This window comes from Xiphias gladius, chromosome 10 (genome assembly GCF_016859285.1).
Source record: "Xiphias gladius isolate SHS-SW01 ecotype Sanya breed wild chromosome 10, ASM1685928v1, whole genome shotgun sequence".
Classification (NCBI taxonomy): Eukaryota; Metazoa; Chordata; class Actinopteri; order Istiophoriformes; family Xiphiidae; genus Xiphias; species Xiphias gladius.
The window spans coordinates 9,811,269-9,826,230 of NC_053409.1; the positions used below are offsets into that span (position 1 = coordinate 9,811,269).

Below are 14,962 nucleotides of genomic sequence, written 5' to 3' on the forward strand. Positions count from 1 at the left end.
AGCGTTTCATCTGCAAAGCAGACTGAGCTCTGAACATAATTACTCCATTGGAGCGTTAAAGGGAGATGGAGACAGTGTTTAGGGTTTATCTTGCAACCTCCCAGTCTGACAGAGCTGAGCTGTGTGTGTTTTCTTTCTTTATAATGCATTCAGAAAATGTATTCAGATGCCTTCACTTTTTTCACATTTTGTTATGTTGCAGCCTTATGCTAAAATCCTTTACATTTATTTTTACTTCATCAATCTAAACTCAATACCCCATAATGACAAAGCAAAAAAAAGAATATAAGGTACAGAGTATACAGTATTCAGATTCTTTACTATGACACTTGAAATTTAGCTCAGGTGCCTCCCATTTCTCTTTGAGATCATCTTTGAGATGTTTCTACACCTAAATTGGAGTCCACCTGTGGCAAATTCAATTGATTGGGAATGATGTGGAAAGGCACACACCTGTCTATATAAGGTCTCACAGCTGAAAATGCTTATCAGAGCAAAAACCAAGCCATGAGGTTGAAGGAACTGCCTGCAGAGCTCAGAGACAGGATTGTGTCCAGGCACAGATCTGGGGAAGGCTACAAAAAAATTTCTCCTGCATTGATGGTTCCCAAGAGCATAGCGGCCCCCATAATGCGTCAGTGGAAGACGTTTGGAACAACCAGGACTCTTTGTAGAGCTGGCTGCCCAGCCAAACTGAATAATCGGGGGAAAAGGGCCTTAGTAAGAGATGGTAACTCTGGCAGAGCTCCAGAGATCTTGTGTGACGATGGGAGAAACTCCCAAAAGGACAACCATCACTGCAGCACTCCACTGATCTGGGCGTTATGGCAGAGTGGCCGGACAGAAGCCGGTGGAAGCTTGTCGCTCCATACCCAAGAAAACTCGAGGCTGTAATCGCTGCCAAAGGTGCTTCAACTAAGTACTGATTAAAGGGTCTGAATACTTATGTCAATGTAATATTGCAGGTTTTCCTTTTTGATAAACTTGCAAAAAAATCTAAAAATTATTTTTTCACTTTGTCACTATGGGATATTGAGTGTAGATTGATGAGGGAAAAAATTAACTTAAAAGACTTTAGCATAAGGCTGCAATATGATAAAATCTGAAAAAAGTGAAGGAGCCTGCTTTACTTTATGAATGCGCTGTATGCCCAACACTTGGGAAGAAAAAATATTGAAGTATGACTCAAATGAGACTTAAATGAGCCCACAAAAAGGCCAAGAACCCCTCTTGGTAAGGCCTCAGCATGGTTCAGGCTGGTTTGTGTGGGATCTTCTAACAGCGCCTCCAAACCCCCTTTCTGATGCTGGACTCCGTAACAGACAATTTGACAATTATGCCCACTTTATGCAGCATCTGGCCAGGTGTATAGATGTGTAAAAATTGATGGGATTTGAACTTCTCCTTTCTTCATTGTACAACCTATTTTGTTTAAAGCATACTGAAACCTTACAGAAAAAATCCTGAGTGAGGGGAGCCCTGATGACCAGGTGTTAAGATTATGTCCATCAACTGCAATGGCCCTGGTTGGTCTGGACCTTTGTTGCATGTCACTCCCATTTTTGCCCCTTATTTCTTGTCATTTCTCTACTGTGTCTCTCTAGTAATAGAAAAAAATAGCCAAGAATACTTAACAAAAAAAAGTCCCGACTGTCATCAGGCATACTGTCAAGTAGAGGAACAGTTGAAGGGACCTTCACACCCATCTTGACACTGCATTGTCTTCTTACAGGAAACCAGGTAAGAAAGTACCTGAGCCTTCCAAATCTTAACCCCCTCAATAAATTGGCTAACCTCACAAGGTATAAACTCCAAAAACTTCGATATAATAAAGCAAGTTTTAAAAACAAGTGGACAGAGCCGTAATCTGTTTATTTATTCTATGTGAAAGCACTCTGTGCAATGAACGATACATGTCACGTTTTACTCTTGTGCGAGGCCATAGTTAACATTCCTGCCCTGTTACCCCCACCAGCTCAGAGCCTCCCGTTTTTGAGTCAGCCATTCTTCTGTGTGTGGAGGTAACAAGCCAGAACAGTCTACATTGTACTGCTCCTATTGAGAGACTGGACACTGATACAGCCCCCGGCCTCACCATTCAGCTCTCTGGTAATCACACAAGAGAGGTCACATGGAGCTGAAAAGGGGGGAAGAACCAGGGGAAATGGAAGGAGGCATGGACATATCTGGACGCAAATGGGCAGAGGGAAGTAGGATGGATGGCAGGGTTTGGAGGTAGAAACATAGGCTGAACAGCACTGATGCAAAGAGACAGATATTGAGTGAGGACAAATGCGAGGGGAAGAATTCCCCCTCTATTTGCACAAACCAAATGGCCAGATCATCCACTACTGATTGATATGCAAAACAAGCAGGCAGCAAGCACTTTTTCTCTGACTACGCCCAGAGAACGGCAGGACGCAGGATCAATGGCTCGATCCCCATCAAAGCCTACTCCGCCCCGGAGGTAGAGGCACAGTCAAGGTTAAGGCTTCTGACCCGGGGCCTAACAGAGAGACCGGCAGCAACAAATTAGAGAAAGAGAAGGGAAGGAGAAGGAGGGTGAGAAAAGTTGAAGAGAAGATTGACTTACCCTCAGATGATTAACAGAGTTGGCCGGAGCGAGAAGATCTCCAAGTCAGTCAGGCCAGCTTCTCAGTTCTGACACTGATATTTTCTCCAGTTTGGTCAAGTCGTTAAACCACACACCGTCTCTGGAGCTGCCATGCCGGCATCCAGGGGAGGCAGACTGCGTAGGAAAGGTTGCTCGCTGGCCCGGAGGACCCAGCGGCAGGCCACAGCAGCATGGAGGTTGCTCTACAGACTGCTCTTCATGGTGAGCAGAGGACCGAGAGATCAAGTAAATATTTAGAAAAATTGACACTGCTTATGCTGTCATATTTGATGCAGTTCATGAAGAGGCCTCATTAAGAGGGACAATAGAAAGTCAGCAGTACCAAACTAGGCTTGAGTATAACTGTTCCTGATAGTGAGTAGGTTCAACAAGGGCTTTCTGGATTGGATAGATGAGGTTTAATTTCAGAGGGATGAGAGGGCTCGTGTAGAGGTTTAGGTTAATCTGTGTCATAGGAATATCTTTGGTCAGTTTGGAATGAAAATGTTAGTGGATTTATAAAAATAAGGATTTTTATTTAACATGAGGGTTATAGCATTTCGGAATGAAACATTTCACTTTGACCTAGGGGATCTAGCAAATGAACATCACGTACATATGTATGACAGTTGACTGAAAATGAAATAAATGCTGCTGGACGCCATCAGAAGGAAATCGTGGAGATGGAGAAAAAATTCATAACAGCATCTCGGTTCATTTTATTTGTTTTTTTTAACCTGCAAGGGTTGACAGAGACTTCTTTTCTAAATTGACTAAAGGGCATGAGCACCTAGAGGAGGTAGAAACATGATGCAGAGCTGACAGCTGTCAGTAAGAAAACCTGAATAGGAATCCACAGCAGTGCTGTTGAATCCACTTGTCTTTCCTGGCGCTCCCAGGCTTTTCTCCCACCTTTGCTGGCTCCTGTCCTCAGCTCTTAATTGGTTATTTGGGCTAGCTGTCAGGCTGTGTTGGTAGGGTTGTTGTGAGGCAGTTGCGATTCCTGAGTCATGACAGTGTATAGGCCCTCATCTGCCCCTCCTCCCTCCTTCTCTCTTTCTTTCTGCCCACCTCTTCTTGTCACACTCCAATGCAGATATCTGCCATTTAATGTTGATGAAAATCTTATTTAGTTAGGCTACTGTGAGAGAAGTGAACACGAGCCCATATCCTTCCAGTGTGTGGGTGTGATGAGAATTAACTCAGCACTTGAGCGGTGGTGTGCTACCAGGCACATACACATTTTAAAGACCTGGGTAGTCCTCCCCTGTCTGGCCACCTGTCGCTGAAATATAAGCCAGAAATGACTGTTATCTGTCTCCACAAGGCTCCTTTCCTGTGTTTGGAGCTACCACTAGCCTATTTTAATGATTATGTCGCTCTGATATCCTTCAACCTCTGTGTTTCCTTCAGGCAATCTCCCCCTGCCTGCCGCAATATGGAGTTTTCCCAGAGCGTGTATCAGTGAATGAAGGCTGACTGGCGCCGTGTGTGGCACCATCATCAGTGTGTTAAGCACATTTTTTGATCTTCAGTGGGATAGTGTGCATCAGCAGCTGTAGTTACATGGATGATATTCTTAGGTTCTTTGTATGTTCTATTGTATGCTACCTTAATGTTTTCATGTAAGCATTCAGAATGAATGTTGGGAATAATGCTGTTAAGCTCAGATGCTGAAGTACACGATTATAGACAAAAAAATACAATGTATTCCAACTGGAGAAAGTTGCACTGTTATATTAGATCAACCTTCATTTCAATTATCAGTGTAGCAAGACCTTTTTAACCAAGCTAGCAATGTGGCTAAAAGCTAGCAGTGCGGCCTTTTTAGCCATTTAGTGCTAATTAGCTAATGTTAGCATTTTAACACATGAAACTAAGATGTTCAACATGGTAAACATACCTGCTTAACATCAGCATGTTGTCATTGTCACTGTGAACAATGTTAGCATGCTGACGTTAGCGTGTAGCTCAAAGAACTGCTGCTTCACAGAGCTACTAGCTTGGCTGTCAACATTTAATCCTGTTTTGACTGTTAACGGAGCATAAGGTTTAATTACAACCCAGCCAGTTTGCTTACTTATGCGGGTATGCCTATTCGCAGTATATGAGTGTGTCTTGCTCTCCAGTCAGAACACTGGTCCCTCCAACAGCGCAAAGGGAGACATTAAGTCCCCCTCATGATTATCTGCCCACATTCAAAGAGATCCAGTATGGAGCGCTGCTGTGGATGGTGGATCCCTTGAAAGAGGCTTAGCGCAGACATACATGGAGGACACAGAGAGGAATTTTCCCTCTCTGACTGCTTCTCTCTTTCAGTCTGTCACTCTCACATAGTCTATATTGTAGCATTGCAGGGCCGTCTATGGAGTGACCATGCTATAATGAGCTAGCTGATGAGTCGCAGGCTTATTAGTGGAAAGCTTGATTGTCTTTGGGCTCCCTGGGAGAGGATGGGGAGGGAGCTCACATCAGTATCAGAGCTGAGTGACTCAGACAAGCTTTCACCCACTGCTCAGGAAGTGTGCATGTGTGCGTCGAGGCCTGCAGTGTCAGAATAACGGGTTTATTGATCCATGTGTGTTACTGGACAGTCTTTCAGTAGTGAGTTGCACTTGAATGCTTGCTCATGCAATATTATCAATACCACCGCGCTCACACATACACAAACACTCACACACACACACACACACACACACATAAACACACAAGAATATGGAGAGTGCTGAGCAGCTGTTTTGCCTGGCACCATGGCCATCCCACCATGCTGTGTTGCTGTGCCACGGATTGGAGCCTGCTATTACTGGCACTTATCAGCCTCTGCTGATTTTAGTGACTGGCCACAGATTATAATGCTACATCATGTCATTTACTTGCAATGAGGAGGACTGGTCATCATGAGGCTATATTTAGAACAGAAATCATAACTGATGGCTTGCGCACTGTAGTCGACCAAAGCCTGGTGCAGTTGAAGTGATGTACTTGAGGAGCTTTTCAGGAAAGAAATTAGGCTGGATTTTGATTAAGTGTACATACATTTGCTATAGTTCTGAAAAAGATTGGCAACCATGGTGTAATGTAGAGAGAAGGTTGAGGTTTTTCCCTCACTGCTTCTTTTTTTATGTCCCAGGGAATAGAACATAGAGCATGATAATGGTTCACTTTCTTCCATAGTTGCTCCCAGTCTACAAAATCTTACCCGCCATAGGCGACTTCTCAGTATGTTGCCTACAGCTAATGTAAATAACGCGAATTATGTGTTTCCGTTGAACACCTCTGTAAATGATATGGCGCTGAGTTCGTCCTGGGGTTCCGCCTATCAAAGAAGCACGAAGCGGGCAGGAGGAAACTATACATTTTGTAAATGAGGTATTGCCAACTAAATTTAGAAAATTAGATGCTACTAACCCCCTCCTCCTCTCCCTCTAGTACAAACTATTAAGAAACTAATACATGACCACTTGGGATCTCTTGGCATGTCAAATTTTCTGGAACTGATGTGACACAAAGCTGCATAACTGTCCATTATGGATTTAGAAGAAGAATATAATGTGCTGTAATACTATCTGCTGGGATATCCAGTCACTCTTTCAGATGCACTGTAAAGTCTTTGATGCAAAGCCAATTAGCGCAGATTGCATAACTAAATCTCCATAACGCCCTTAGTATACCAAGGGGAATGACTGGCCTTGTACAGTGTAGAATTATATACATCATTGTTTTATACAGCTGTGGAACTGAAATAATCAGTGGTGAGGTAAAAAACTTTTTCATTTCATTGCATCTTAGACAATGTGTTTGTGGGCACATGCATGTAAATTGTGATGCTTATTTTATCCAGCTGGCTAATACAATCCCTGATTTACCTAACCTATATACAACCCCCCCCCCTCTCTGTTGCCCCTTACAGAGCGTGGACACAGTGTGCACACTCTACCAGTCCTTCCAGGAAGGGACGGGCTCAGGCCCTGGGGGTCTGATGGAGGACGCCAAGGAACCTCGGATGAGGCAGGGAGGGGAGTTGGGGTCAGGTCCCACGGGAGAGGCCACCCTGCTCAGACCTTGCCCCAAGCACATGAGTGCCACTGAGAGGTTACGAAAGGTCATCCAGGAGCTGGTGGACACAGAGAAATCCTATGTTAAGGTGAGACTACAAAGCTTCGACTGCTGTCATATCAGAATTTCTTCTAAGAAGCCAGATTCAAAGAGTGATAAAACTTATCCTCATGCTTTCTAAAGATTTGGAAAACTGTTCCACTATCCTATTTATTTACTCCTTGGTTATAAAATCCTTATTTTTAATAAGACAAGGTTGTAAATATGTAGCAAGAGCCAATAGCCAGTTAACTTAACTTGGTATAAAGAGAAATAGGGGGAAACAGCTAGCCTGGCTTTGTTTAAAGGTAAAAAATCAGCCTACCAGCACCTCTGAAGCTCACTAATTAATATGTTATAGCTCGTTTGTTTAATCTCTTTTAAAACTGAAGTGTAAAAACAACAACTTTAAGAGGTTTTCTGGGGGGCTATGTGCCTGACAATTTCTTGGCCCGGAGCAGTTGAGACTACAGGAGGTTACTGCTCCCGGCCAAGAAATAGTGTGGCACATAAAAACGGCAAATTGTCGTTTTTACACTTTGGTTTTTGTATAGATTAAAGAAATGACAAATGAACAGAATATTTGGTGAACTTTAGAGGTGTTTGGTAGATTTTATTACCTTTTGACAGATCCGGGCTAGCTCTTTCCCTGTTTTCCCTCTTTATGCTTAGCTAAAGGGCTGCTGGCTTTAGCTACATATTCACCATACAGACATGAGAAGTGTGTGTGCGTGCGTGCGTGCGTGCGTGCGTGCGTGCGTGCATGTTATTCGCTTTCTTGCTGAGAGCTAGATGAGTGTATGTGTATATATATGTGTATATATATATATATGTGTGTGTGTGTGTGTGTGTGTGTATATATAATATATATACATTCTCATCTTGCTCTCAGCAAGAAAGCAAATACGTGTATTTCACAAATGTCACATTCTATCTTTTAATATAAGATATTGTGTTTAGTAGTAATATGGTACATAAAGAAGAGAAAAACTGAAAGAGATGCTGTTTAATGTGTCACAGTTAGAGCTCCTCCTTCCCCCCTCCTTCTGTCTAGTCTTATTTATCTTCGTCCCGCCCAATCATTTTGCTGCCTTCGTGTTTTCCAATACGACCTTTACCTTCCTGACGCATATTAAACGGCCACATTCACGATCTTCTTGGGTCTGCAACACTTGAGATGGCTAGCATTTTTTCCCTTTCTTCTTCATCTCCTCATTTTTCATTTAGTCCCTTTCCCCACGCACCCCTCTTCTTCAACCTGCCTGCCGCTGATTTGTAATTGAGGGAGGAGATTGTCTTCTCACAGTGCCTGTTCGCCTGTGTCTGTGTACCTCTAGTGCCTAAAGTAGCTAGGGGAGGGGATGAGGCGGAGGGGGGAGGACCAGGACCAGGAGGAAGCTCATAAATCAACCTAATGAGACTATCCCCACTGATACCAAGACAAGCTACAGCCAAATTAAAGGAGCTGGGAAGGGTGGTCTGGGGTAGAGGGGAGAAGATGGAGGAATGAGGTGAGGGATTGTGGGAGGGAGGCAGATAGAGGTTAAAAAGGGAGAAATAAGTAGTGATCTGATCATGAAAGGGATGTTAAAGGACAGGCGGGTTAAGGAATAGTGTTTACTCTTGGTGTTTTCCTTCCTTGTCACTAACCATCTTTTGGATTTTTTGGTGTAGGACCTGGCCTGTTTGTTTGAGATCTACCTGAAACCCCTGCAGAATGAAACCTTCCTCACACTGGACGAGGTAGGTGGCAAGTGTGTGTGAAGAATGGAACATGTAAGGAAAGGTGGAGCACCCAGAGGCATGTCCTGGGAGGTGTTGCGGCTGTATAGGACGTCAAAATCAATTAGTTTTTATTACCCAGAGTTGGTAGTGATGAACTCTGGTAGGCCATATCTCCCTCATTACCACTGTGATGGGCTGGAGGACAAATTAGCATTCACCTACACTGACCTTCCAGCGTCCCAGAGGGACACACTAATAAAGGCCAGCTTAAGAGGACACCTGCCCTTTAAGCTTTCACCTCAGTGGAAGCCACATGCCACCGTATAGCCTTCCACTGATTTCAGTGAACCTTTTTCTTTAAGAAAGTGGGATTTTTCTCCATTTAAAAACACCTCAGACTGTCATCATGTGTTCCTGCGGCAACATATAGAGGAGCGGTAGCATGCTAATGACCGTAGCATTACAGTTTGCAGCCCTTTGTGCACCGCTGTGCCAGGCATGACCTCAAACACAGGACGTCTCTCCCAAGACACACTAGTCAATAGGCCACTGAGCACTGGGGCAAATTAAAAGGCAATTATGGGACAGTGGGACATGTCCAGACACAAAATGGACAAGGGCATGCTAGCTCCCGAACACCTTTTAATGAAGGGAAGCGCTGACCCTGGGTATGTGTGGATGAAAGGGTGTATAAGACTGTATAAGTTTGTAAACGCATGTGTGTGTGCTGTATTTCTAGCAGGGCTATAGCCTGTCCTTAAGTGCCTTTGTCCGAGATAGAGCCATCAGAGTGGAGGTTTTATAACACTCCAGGGGGCCTGACTGACTGATTAAGAATTACAAGCTATCTTGGCTCTTTTTTTCTTTCTCCCTTCTCCCCCTCCCACTCCTTTCTGTATCTTCCTCTCATGCATCCATATCCATCACCTTCCCACAAATTCCAAAACGACCTCTCCTTTCGTGGCCTCTTTCTGTCCATTATCCTCCTAACCCGCTACCCCTGTTCTTTTCCTCAGATGGAGAGTCTGTTTGGCAGCCTGCCAGAGATGTTGGAGTTCCAGAGGGTCTTCCTGCAGACGCTAGAGGAGAGGATTGCCTCCTCGCCCGACTTCAGCACCCTGGAGACCCCCTCACAGTTCAAGGTGAGATACGCACAAAGTAACATATTATATTACTTATTAATTGTCCAAAGATTCAGTGTAGATTCCATGAGTATGAATATACGGAGCAACATCATTCTCAAACCAGGTGCTTTTAGCCTCTATTCCAAAGAAATGCATGACCTTTGAGATCTTGCGGTTTATAAATAATTGAGGTGGTGTGACAGGAGCATCGCGGGCTGATTTATAGGCTTGACATGACAAGGTGTGGGGTCTATTGATCGAGGTGGTGGTTCACTGGTTGGATTGCGAGCTGCTGAAAGCTAGTGTACTCAAGAGGTTAGGCAAGAGGGAGAGGACAGACGGGGCATTTGAATAGTCGCCCAGGAGAGGGAGGACAGACGTCCAGTCACGACTTCACATGTTCGCACTCTTTCATCACTCTCTGGCTTTGCGTGGCAGCGCTCTCTCTCCCTCTGTGTGCAACGCTCACTCCCTTGGTCTTGGTTTTTTCTCTCGCACCTTCTTTGTTTACAGAAGCTGCTGTTTTCTCTTGGGGGGTCGTTCCTCTACTACGCCGACCACTTCAAGCTCTACAGCGGCTTCTGTGCCAACCACATCAAGGTCCAGAAGGTCCTGGAGAGAGGTACTGCACACACGAAGAACACATGATGGCCTAAATACACTGCTGAGACTTACACTACGAGAACTGGCATATAATGCACACATCTGGAGACACATACTAATCCAATATGCGCCACACCCCTGCTAGATTCCGCTTCCTTGCACCTATGTTGCATCAGAGACACCTCATGGCACTCACCGTTGAAGGTTTGGCCCTGTCTTTTGGGAAAAAAGTCAATTAGGTACCAAAGAATATGTCCCAGAGTGAGACAGTGGATAAAAGCGAGGTGAGTGATGCCTCTCCAATTTACTGCAAGACATGTTCCATCTCTAACACCATGCGCAGACACACACAAAATATAAGCGTTAGCAAAAGTGGAGCTGCCTCGCCTTTCATTTAGTGATCTACGGTTTCTAAACATCCAAAGCTATTACCTGTTTTACAAGCAGGTGAAGTTTAAACAAATACATGCATTAATTTATACACAGACTTTGGATAACCTTGTCAGCTAATGGCAGACACCGCGACCGTGACAGCCTGAGAGCCCCAATAATTCCTTGCGTCTCCCTGAGCATGTGACAGAGTAGAATTTCTAATGTTGATTTACGCCCGCTAAGACGCCGGCCTTTCTGGCACTTTTTGGGAACGCCGCCCAGTGCAGAGAGAAATGTAAGAAGATTGGCTTCTCTGCTGACACGGCGGGATGGGGGGGGCAAATTGACCCCCTGTGCAGCTTAAATCTGCCCCATTACCAGAACTGCGACGGATATTCCTCGAAGTAAGCAGCGAGATGGATGTTTAATGGGATTAGACAGGACAAAAACGCTCAGAAAAGTCTCTAATTATCTAGAAGAGAATAAAATGTGGTGAATGTGGTGCATGAAAGGGTTTCCTATACAGTTAAATATTTTGAAAAATCATGAACATTATGATTGACATAATCCCCCCCCCCTACTTTTAGAGATGAGATATTATCTGTGATCCAAATGTAAACAGAAGGGTAACCCCACTACCAAACATCGAAGAGACCAAAAGAATTTTTTTTTTTACTTGGGATTTATGTGGTGGAAAAATTACTGACTGTCCTTTTCAAAATGCCCCTTAGGTCTCAGCATAATGATTATTCTTATGTGCTTCAGTCTGTGGGCAGTGCCAACTTGGCACAAAATGGCTCCAAATGTTTGAGTGCAGGGAAAAGATGCCAGACTCAAAGCACCAGCATTCACAGGGTTTATACACCCTGTTCTGTAACCGAAACTTTAAATGTTATAGTTGGTGTCGTACACTTGTATTAGAACAATGTGTAGCACAATAATTGCACAGCACAGATAAAAAAAGGTCGAGTATAACAAGGCAATAGTTGCACAGTGCACACGCCGAGTATATAAGTGGCTCAGCATGATACAGAACACCCAGCGCAGCCTGGTCACAATCAGCTGATCCAAGGACAACGAGAAGAAATCTGTGGGCGTTTTTCAACCCTTTAAGTAATTATATGCCCGTGTCTGCCATCTTCATCAATCCCCTCCCTTTCCCATCATGCCAAGGGCCCTGGGTTACCTTAGATTCTCTGTTTATTTGTCGACTCATTAATTGCCTGCCAATTACTCAGGGAGGTGTCGATGGCGGCTGCCTGTCTGTGGCTGGCAGTGCTATAATTACTACTTTAATGCCCCCCCCCCAGTAAGCACAGTGGAAGCATACTGTTTAGGGAAAATGTCATCACCTTTATAGGAGGCTGGCTCTGTATTACACCTGCCATTTCACACTCTGCTGTTGGCTTCAGCGTAAACTCAGCAGTCCCAACTTGATAGTTTTCACCAGGTTAAAAATAAAACAGCTTTTCTAAGTATTTATCATCACACTTCTGATTTTTTTTACTTTTTCTGTGTGAAAGCTCTTTGTCCTCAATTTATTAAGGTACTCAGAGGTGATGCACCGAGCATAATGGATTCATTAGCAGATGTTTACACTTACATACTGCAGGTGTCATGGTAGGTTGAGGAGAGGCCTACACTACCCCCTGCTGGGGACTTGTTATTGCACCGTGATTCTGCACTGGCCTGCACAGGACTAGTGATATGCAATGGAAGGCCAACAGTTTTCTATGTCACATCTGACTTTGGCTCACAATATGCGCCACACGTCTCTCCAACTATGGTTTTTTTTGGCATTTGTGTTTCCTGATGGTCTCAAACAGCAAAGATAATAGACTAGTACAAGATCCATATTAATACAGTCATTTCCTCTTATTTCAGCTAAGACGGATCAGGCCTTCAAGGAATTCCTGGATGCGAGGAACCCCACCAAGCAGCACTCATCCACCCTGGAGTCCTACCTGATTAAACCGGTGCAGAGGGTGCTTAAGTACCCCCTGCTGCTCCGGGAGCTGGTCTCTCTCACTGATGCCGATAGCGAGGAGCACTACCACCTCACTGGTAGGGAGAGAAATACGTATATATTGACATACACGCATAGCCACGCACGGTTAAGATGTGCTAAAAATATATTAATTCACACTTGTCGTTTCAGTGTCATGTTGTTGCGCTGTCATGCATGGGAACATTACATGACAGATCTTGGCACATAAGAACTGGCATTTTTTTCCCCCCAGACATGAGGCACACACAATGAGCAAATAAAACCTGCTACTGTAATGCAAAGCACACACAGGCACGGCCAGGGATTGATCCCTTTCAACACTTCTGTTCTCGTCCCTGCAGAGGCTCTGAAAGCCATGGAGAAGGTGGCCAGCCACATCAATGAGATGCAGAAGATCTACGAGGATTACGGCGCTGTGTTTGATCAGCTAGTTGCTGAGCAGACTGGCCATGATAAGGAGGTAGATACACATTTTAGAGTCAGATTCCTACGACCAAGAACAGTTTAAAGTTGGTCACATTGAGTCTCACACAACACTTGCTAAAAGAGACTCTCATAGAAGATTAAGTGAAACACTTAATACTTAATAATGCAATAACAATAAGTTATTACAATAAGTTTAAACTACTTCAACCCAGCAAACTATTAGTACATCAGAGTAGAGTTGTTTATGTTCTTTACACCATCTTCTGTGCATTGCCGCTAGGAACTGAATACATTTACAAATTGATGGAATATTTAGTTGGTAAGCACTGCAGTATAAATATTCAAACTGAATGCTAAATAATGTTGTCTGGGGTGCTGTATGTTTTCAGTGTATTTAAAAAGCTCCTAGATAAAGACCTGATAAAGGTTTGCCTGAAAATCAGCTTTCAGCCCTGTATGCAAACACTAGTTTGTGGTGTCTGTGGATCTCCGTGCACAGACATGGATGCTTAGTATGTATCTCACACAGCAGTGAAAAGCCAAAAGTCTTGCTTGTTATTCTTCAGCCTCCACTCTCTTCCAAAACAACTCATGTATGTGTGTGTGTGTGTGTGTGTCACTCTCAGGTCACAGAGATCTCGATGGGAGAGTTTCTCATGCATTCCTCCGTGGTCTGGCTCAACCCGCATCCATCGCTGGGTCGTATGAGAAAAGACCCCGAAATGACCGTGTTTGGTGAGTCTGCACACTGCTCCGGCCACTTTTGCTCTCGCATTCTGGGAAACGCACATACCCCAAGGTTCTTGGCAACCGATACCTTGGCTCGGGTTGCCATCTAACTCCACGTATGGTTTTGTCTTGTCACAAATCAACAGAGAGAAGACAATTTTATGTCACCCACAGATGCTTGCAGTGAAAATGATTAATCGGTGCAAACCAGGTTTGCTGTAGTGCCACACCGAATTTCCTGCGGTAGCACTCAAAACAGATATCAGTGAATTTCAATATCTGTAGCTGTAGCGCTGATGTATGCTTTAAGGCTTCAAGCTGGCATCTAAAATGCTTCTGTGTGCTGCACTCCTTCAGTCGGCTTTCCCCAAGAGGCATTCGCAGTCAGAACTAAGACGTTGATGTGTTCTCTCTCACCAGTGTTCAAGAAAGCGGTGATATTGGTCTACAGGGAAAACAACAAGCTGAAAAAGAAGATTGTAAGTATTGTGTCTGTTGCACTCATTTACTCTCACATGCCATAAACATCGTCTTGGTGTGAAACACAGCGTTTTTCTTGTCCCCGTGTGGCATTTTCTGCGTGATGACCAGGCCAACCCTCGTTCGGCACTCTCTCACGGAGATTCAGACCCTTTTAAGTTCCGCTGGCTCATCCCGCTCTCTGCGCTGCAGGTCAGACTGGGAAATACTGCAGGTAAGGGGCCCGCACACTGCCACATTACCCCCCACTAAATCACTCCCACTAAATCTTCTTGTTCTATCATATTTCCCCACACACACTTTAAGCTCATTCTCTTTGTCCACACACACACACACACCTCTTCTGGCATTTCCATTCAGCTCCCCCCCTTACTTATTTTCTTCTGAAAGCCATAAAGCACATTTGGACTGTGTGATTAAAAGCCTCTCCTTTTTATTTCCTCGCGGTCCCAGGACCTGGCACGGAAAGCAGCTGCATCTGGGAGCTGATTCACTCCAGGTCTGAAGTGAAAGGGAGACCCGAAACCATCTTCCAGCTGTGTAGCAGGTCAGAGATGAAACTCTCAGGTGGAAGCGGGGATGATTGATTCTCCTGAATACCAAAGTCGTTTTACTACAGAAAATGTAGTATATAGAATATACAAATGTTTCCCTTTGTCCCCTATCCATGTAGCATTGTGTCGTATGTAGTCCAACCATCTAATCTTGTAAGGCCATTTTTGTTTTCATATCATGGTCCCCAAATAAGACACATTAAGTTGTAGTTATCTGCATTTCTTCCCATGG

The 14,962-nt window shown here is 44.3% G+C and overlaps 1 protein-coding gene across 3 annotated transcripts in view; it reads left to right on the forward strand.

Annotated features, from left to right (window-relative positions):
• Window positions 1–14,962, forward strand: part of tiam2a (TIAM Rac1 associated GEF 2a) — a 69,081-nt gene that overhangs the window by 51,672 nt on the left and 2,447 nt on the right. For 2 of the 3 annotated variants that reach the window (XR_005708253.1, XM_040137571.1), the window contains exons 16-25: window positions 6,525–6,758; window positions 8,384–8,452; window positions 9,451–9,576; window positions 10,072–10,180; window positions 12,418–12,597; window positions 12,883–13,001; window positions 13,594–13,702; window positions 14,117–14,175; window positions 14,288–14,390; window positions 14,627–14,723. Coding sequence is in view for 2 of the 3 variants with exons in the window: in XM_040137571.1 (XP_039993505.1) it covers window positions 6,525–6,758; window positions 8,384–8,452; window positions 9,451–9,576; window positions 10,072–10,180; window positions 12,418–12,597; window positions 12,883–13,001; window positions 13,594–13,702; window positions 14,117–14,175; window positions 14,288–14,390; window positions 14,627–14,723 (1,205 nt within the window). In the remaining variant the exon portion in view is untranslated. The remainder of the gene's footprint in view (window positions 1–6,524; window positions 6,759–8,383; window positions 8,453–9,450; window positions 9,577–10,071; window positions 10,181–12,417; window positions 12,598–12,882; window positions 13,002–13,593; window positions 13,703–14,116; window positions 14,176–14,287; window positions 14,391–14,626; window positions 14,724–14,962) is intronic. The other variant, XM_040137572.1, reaches the window with a different exon arrangement.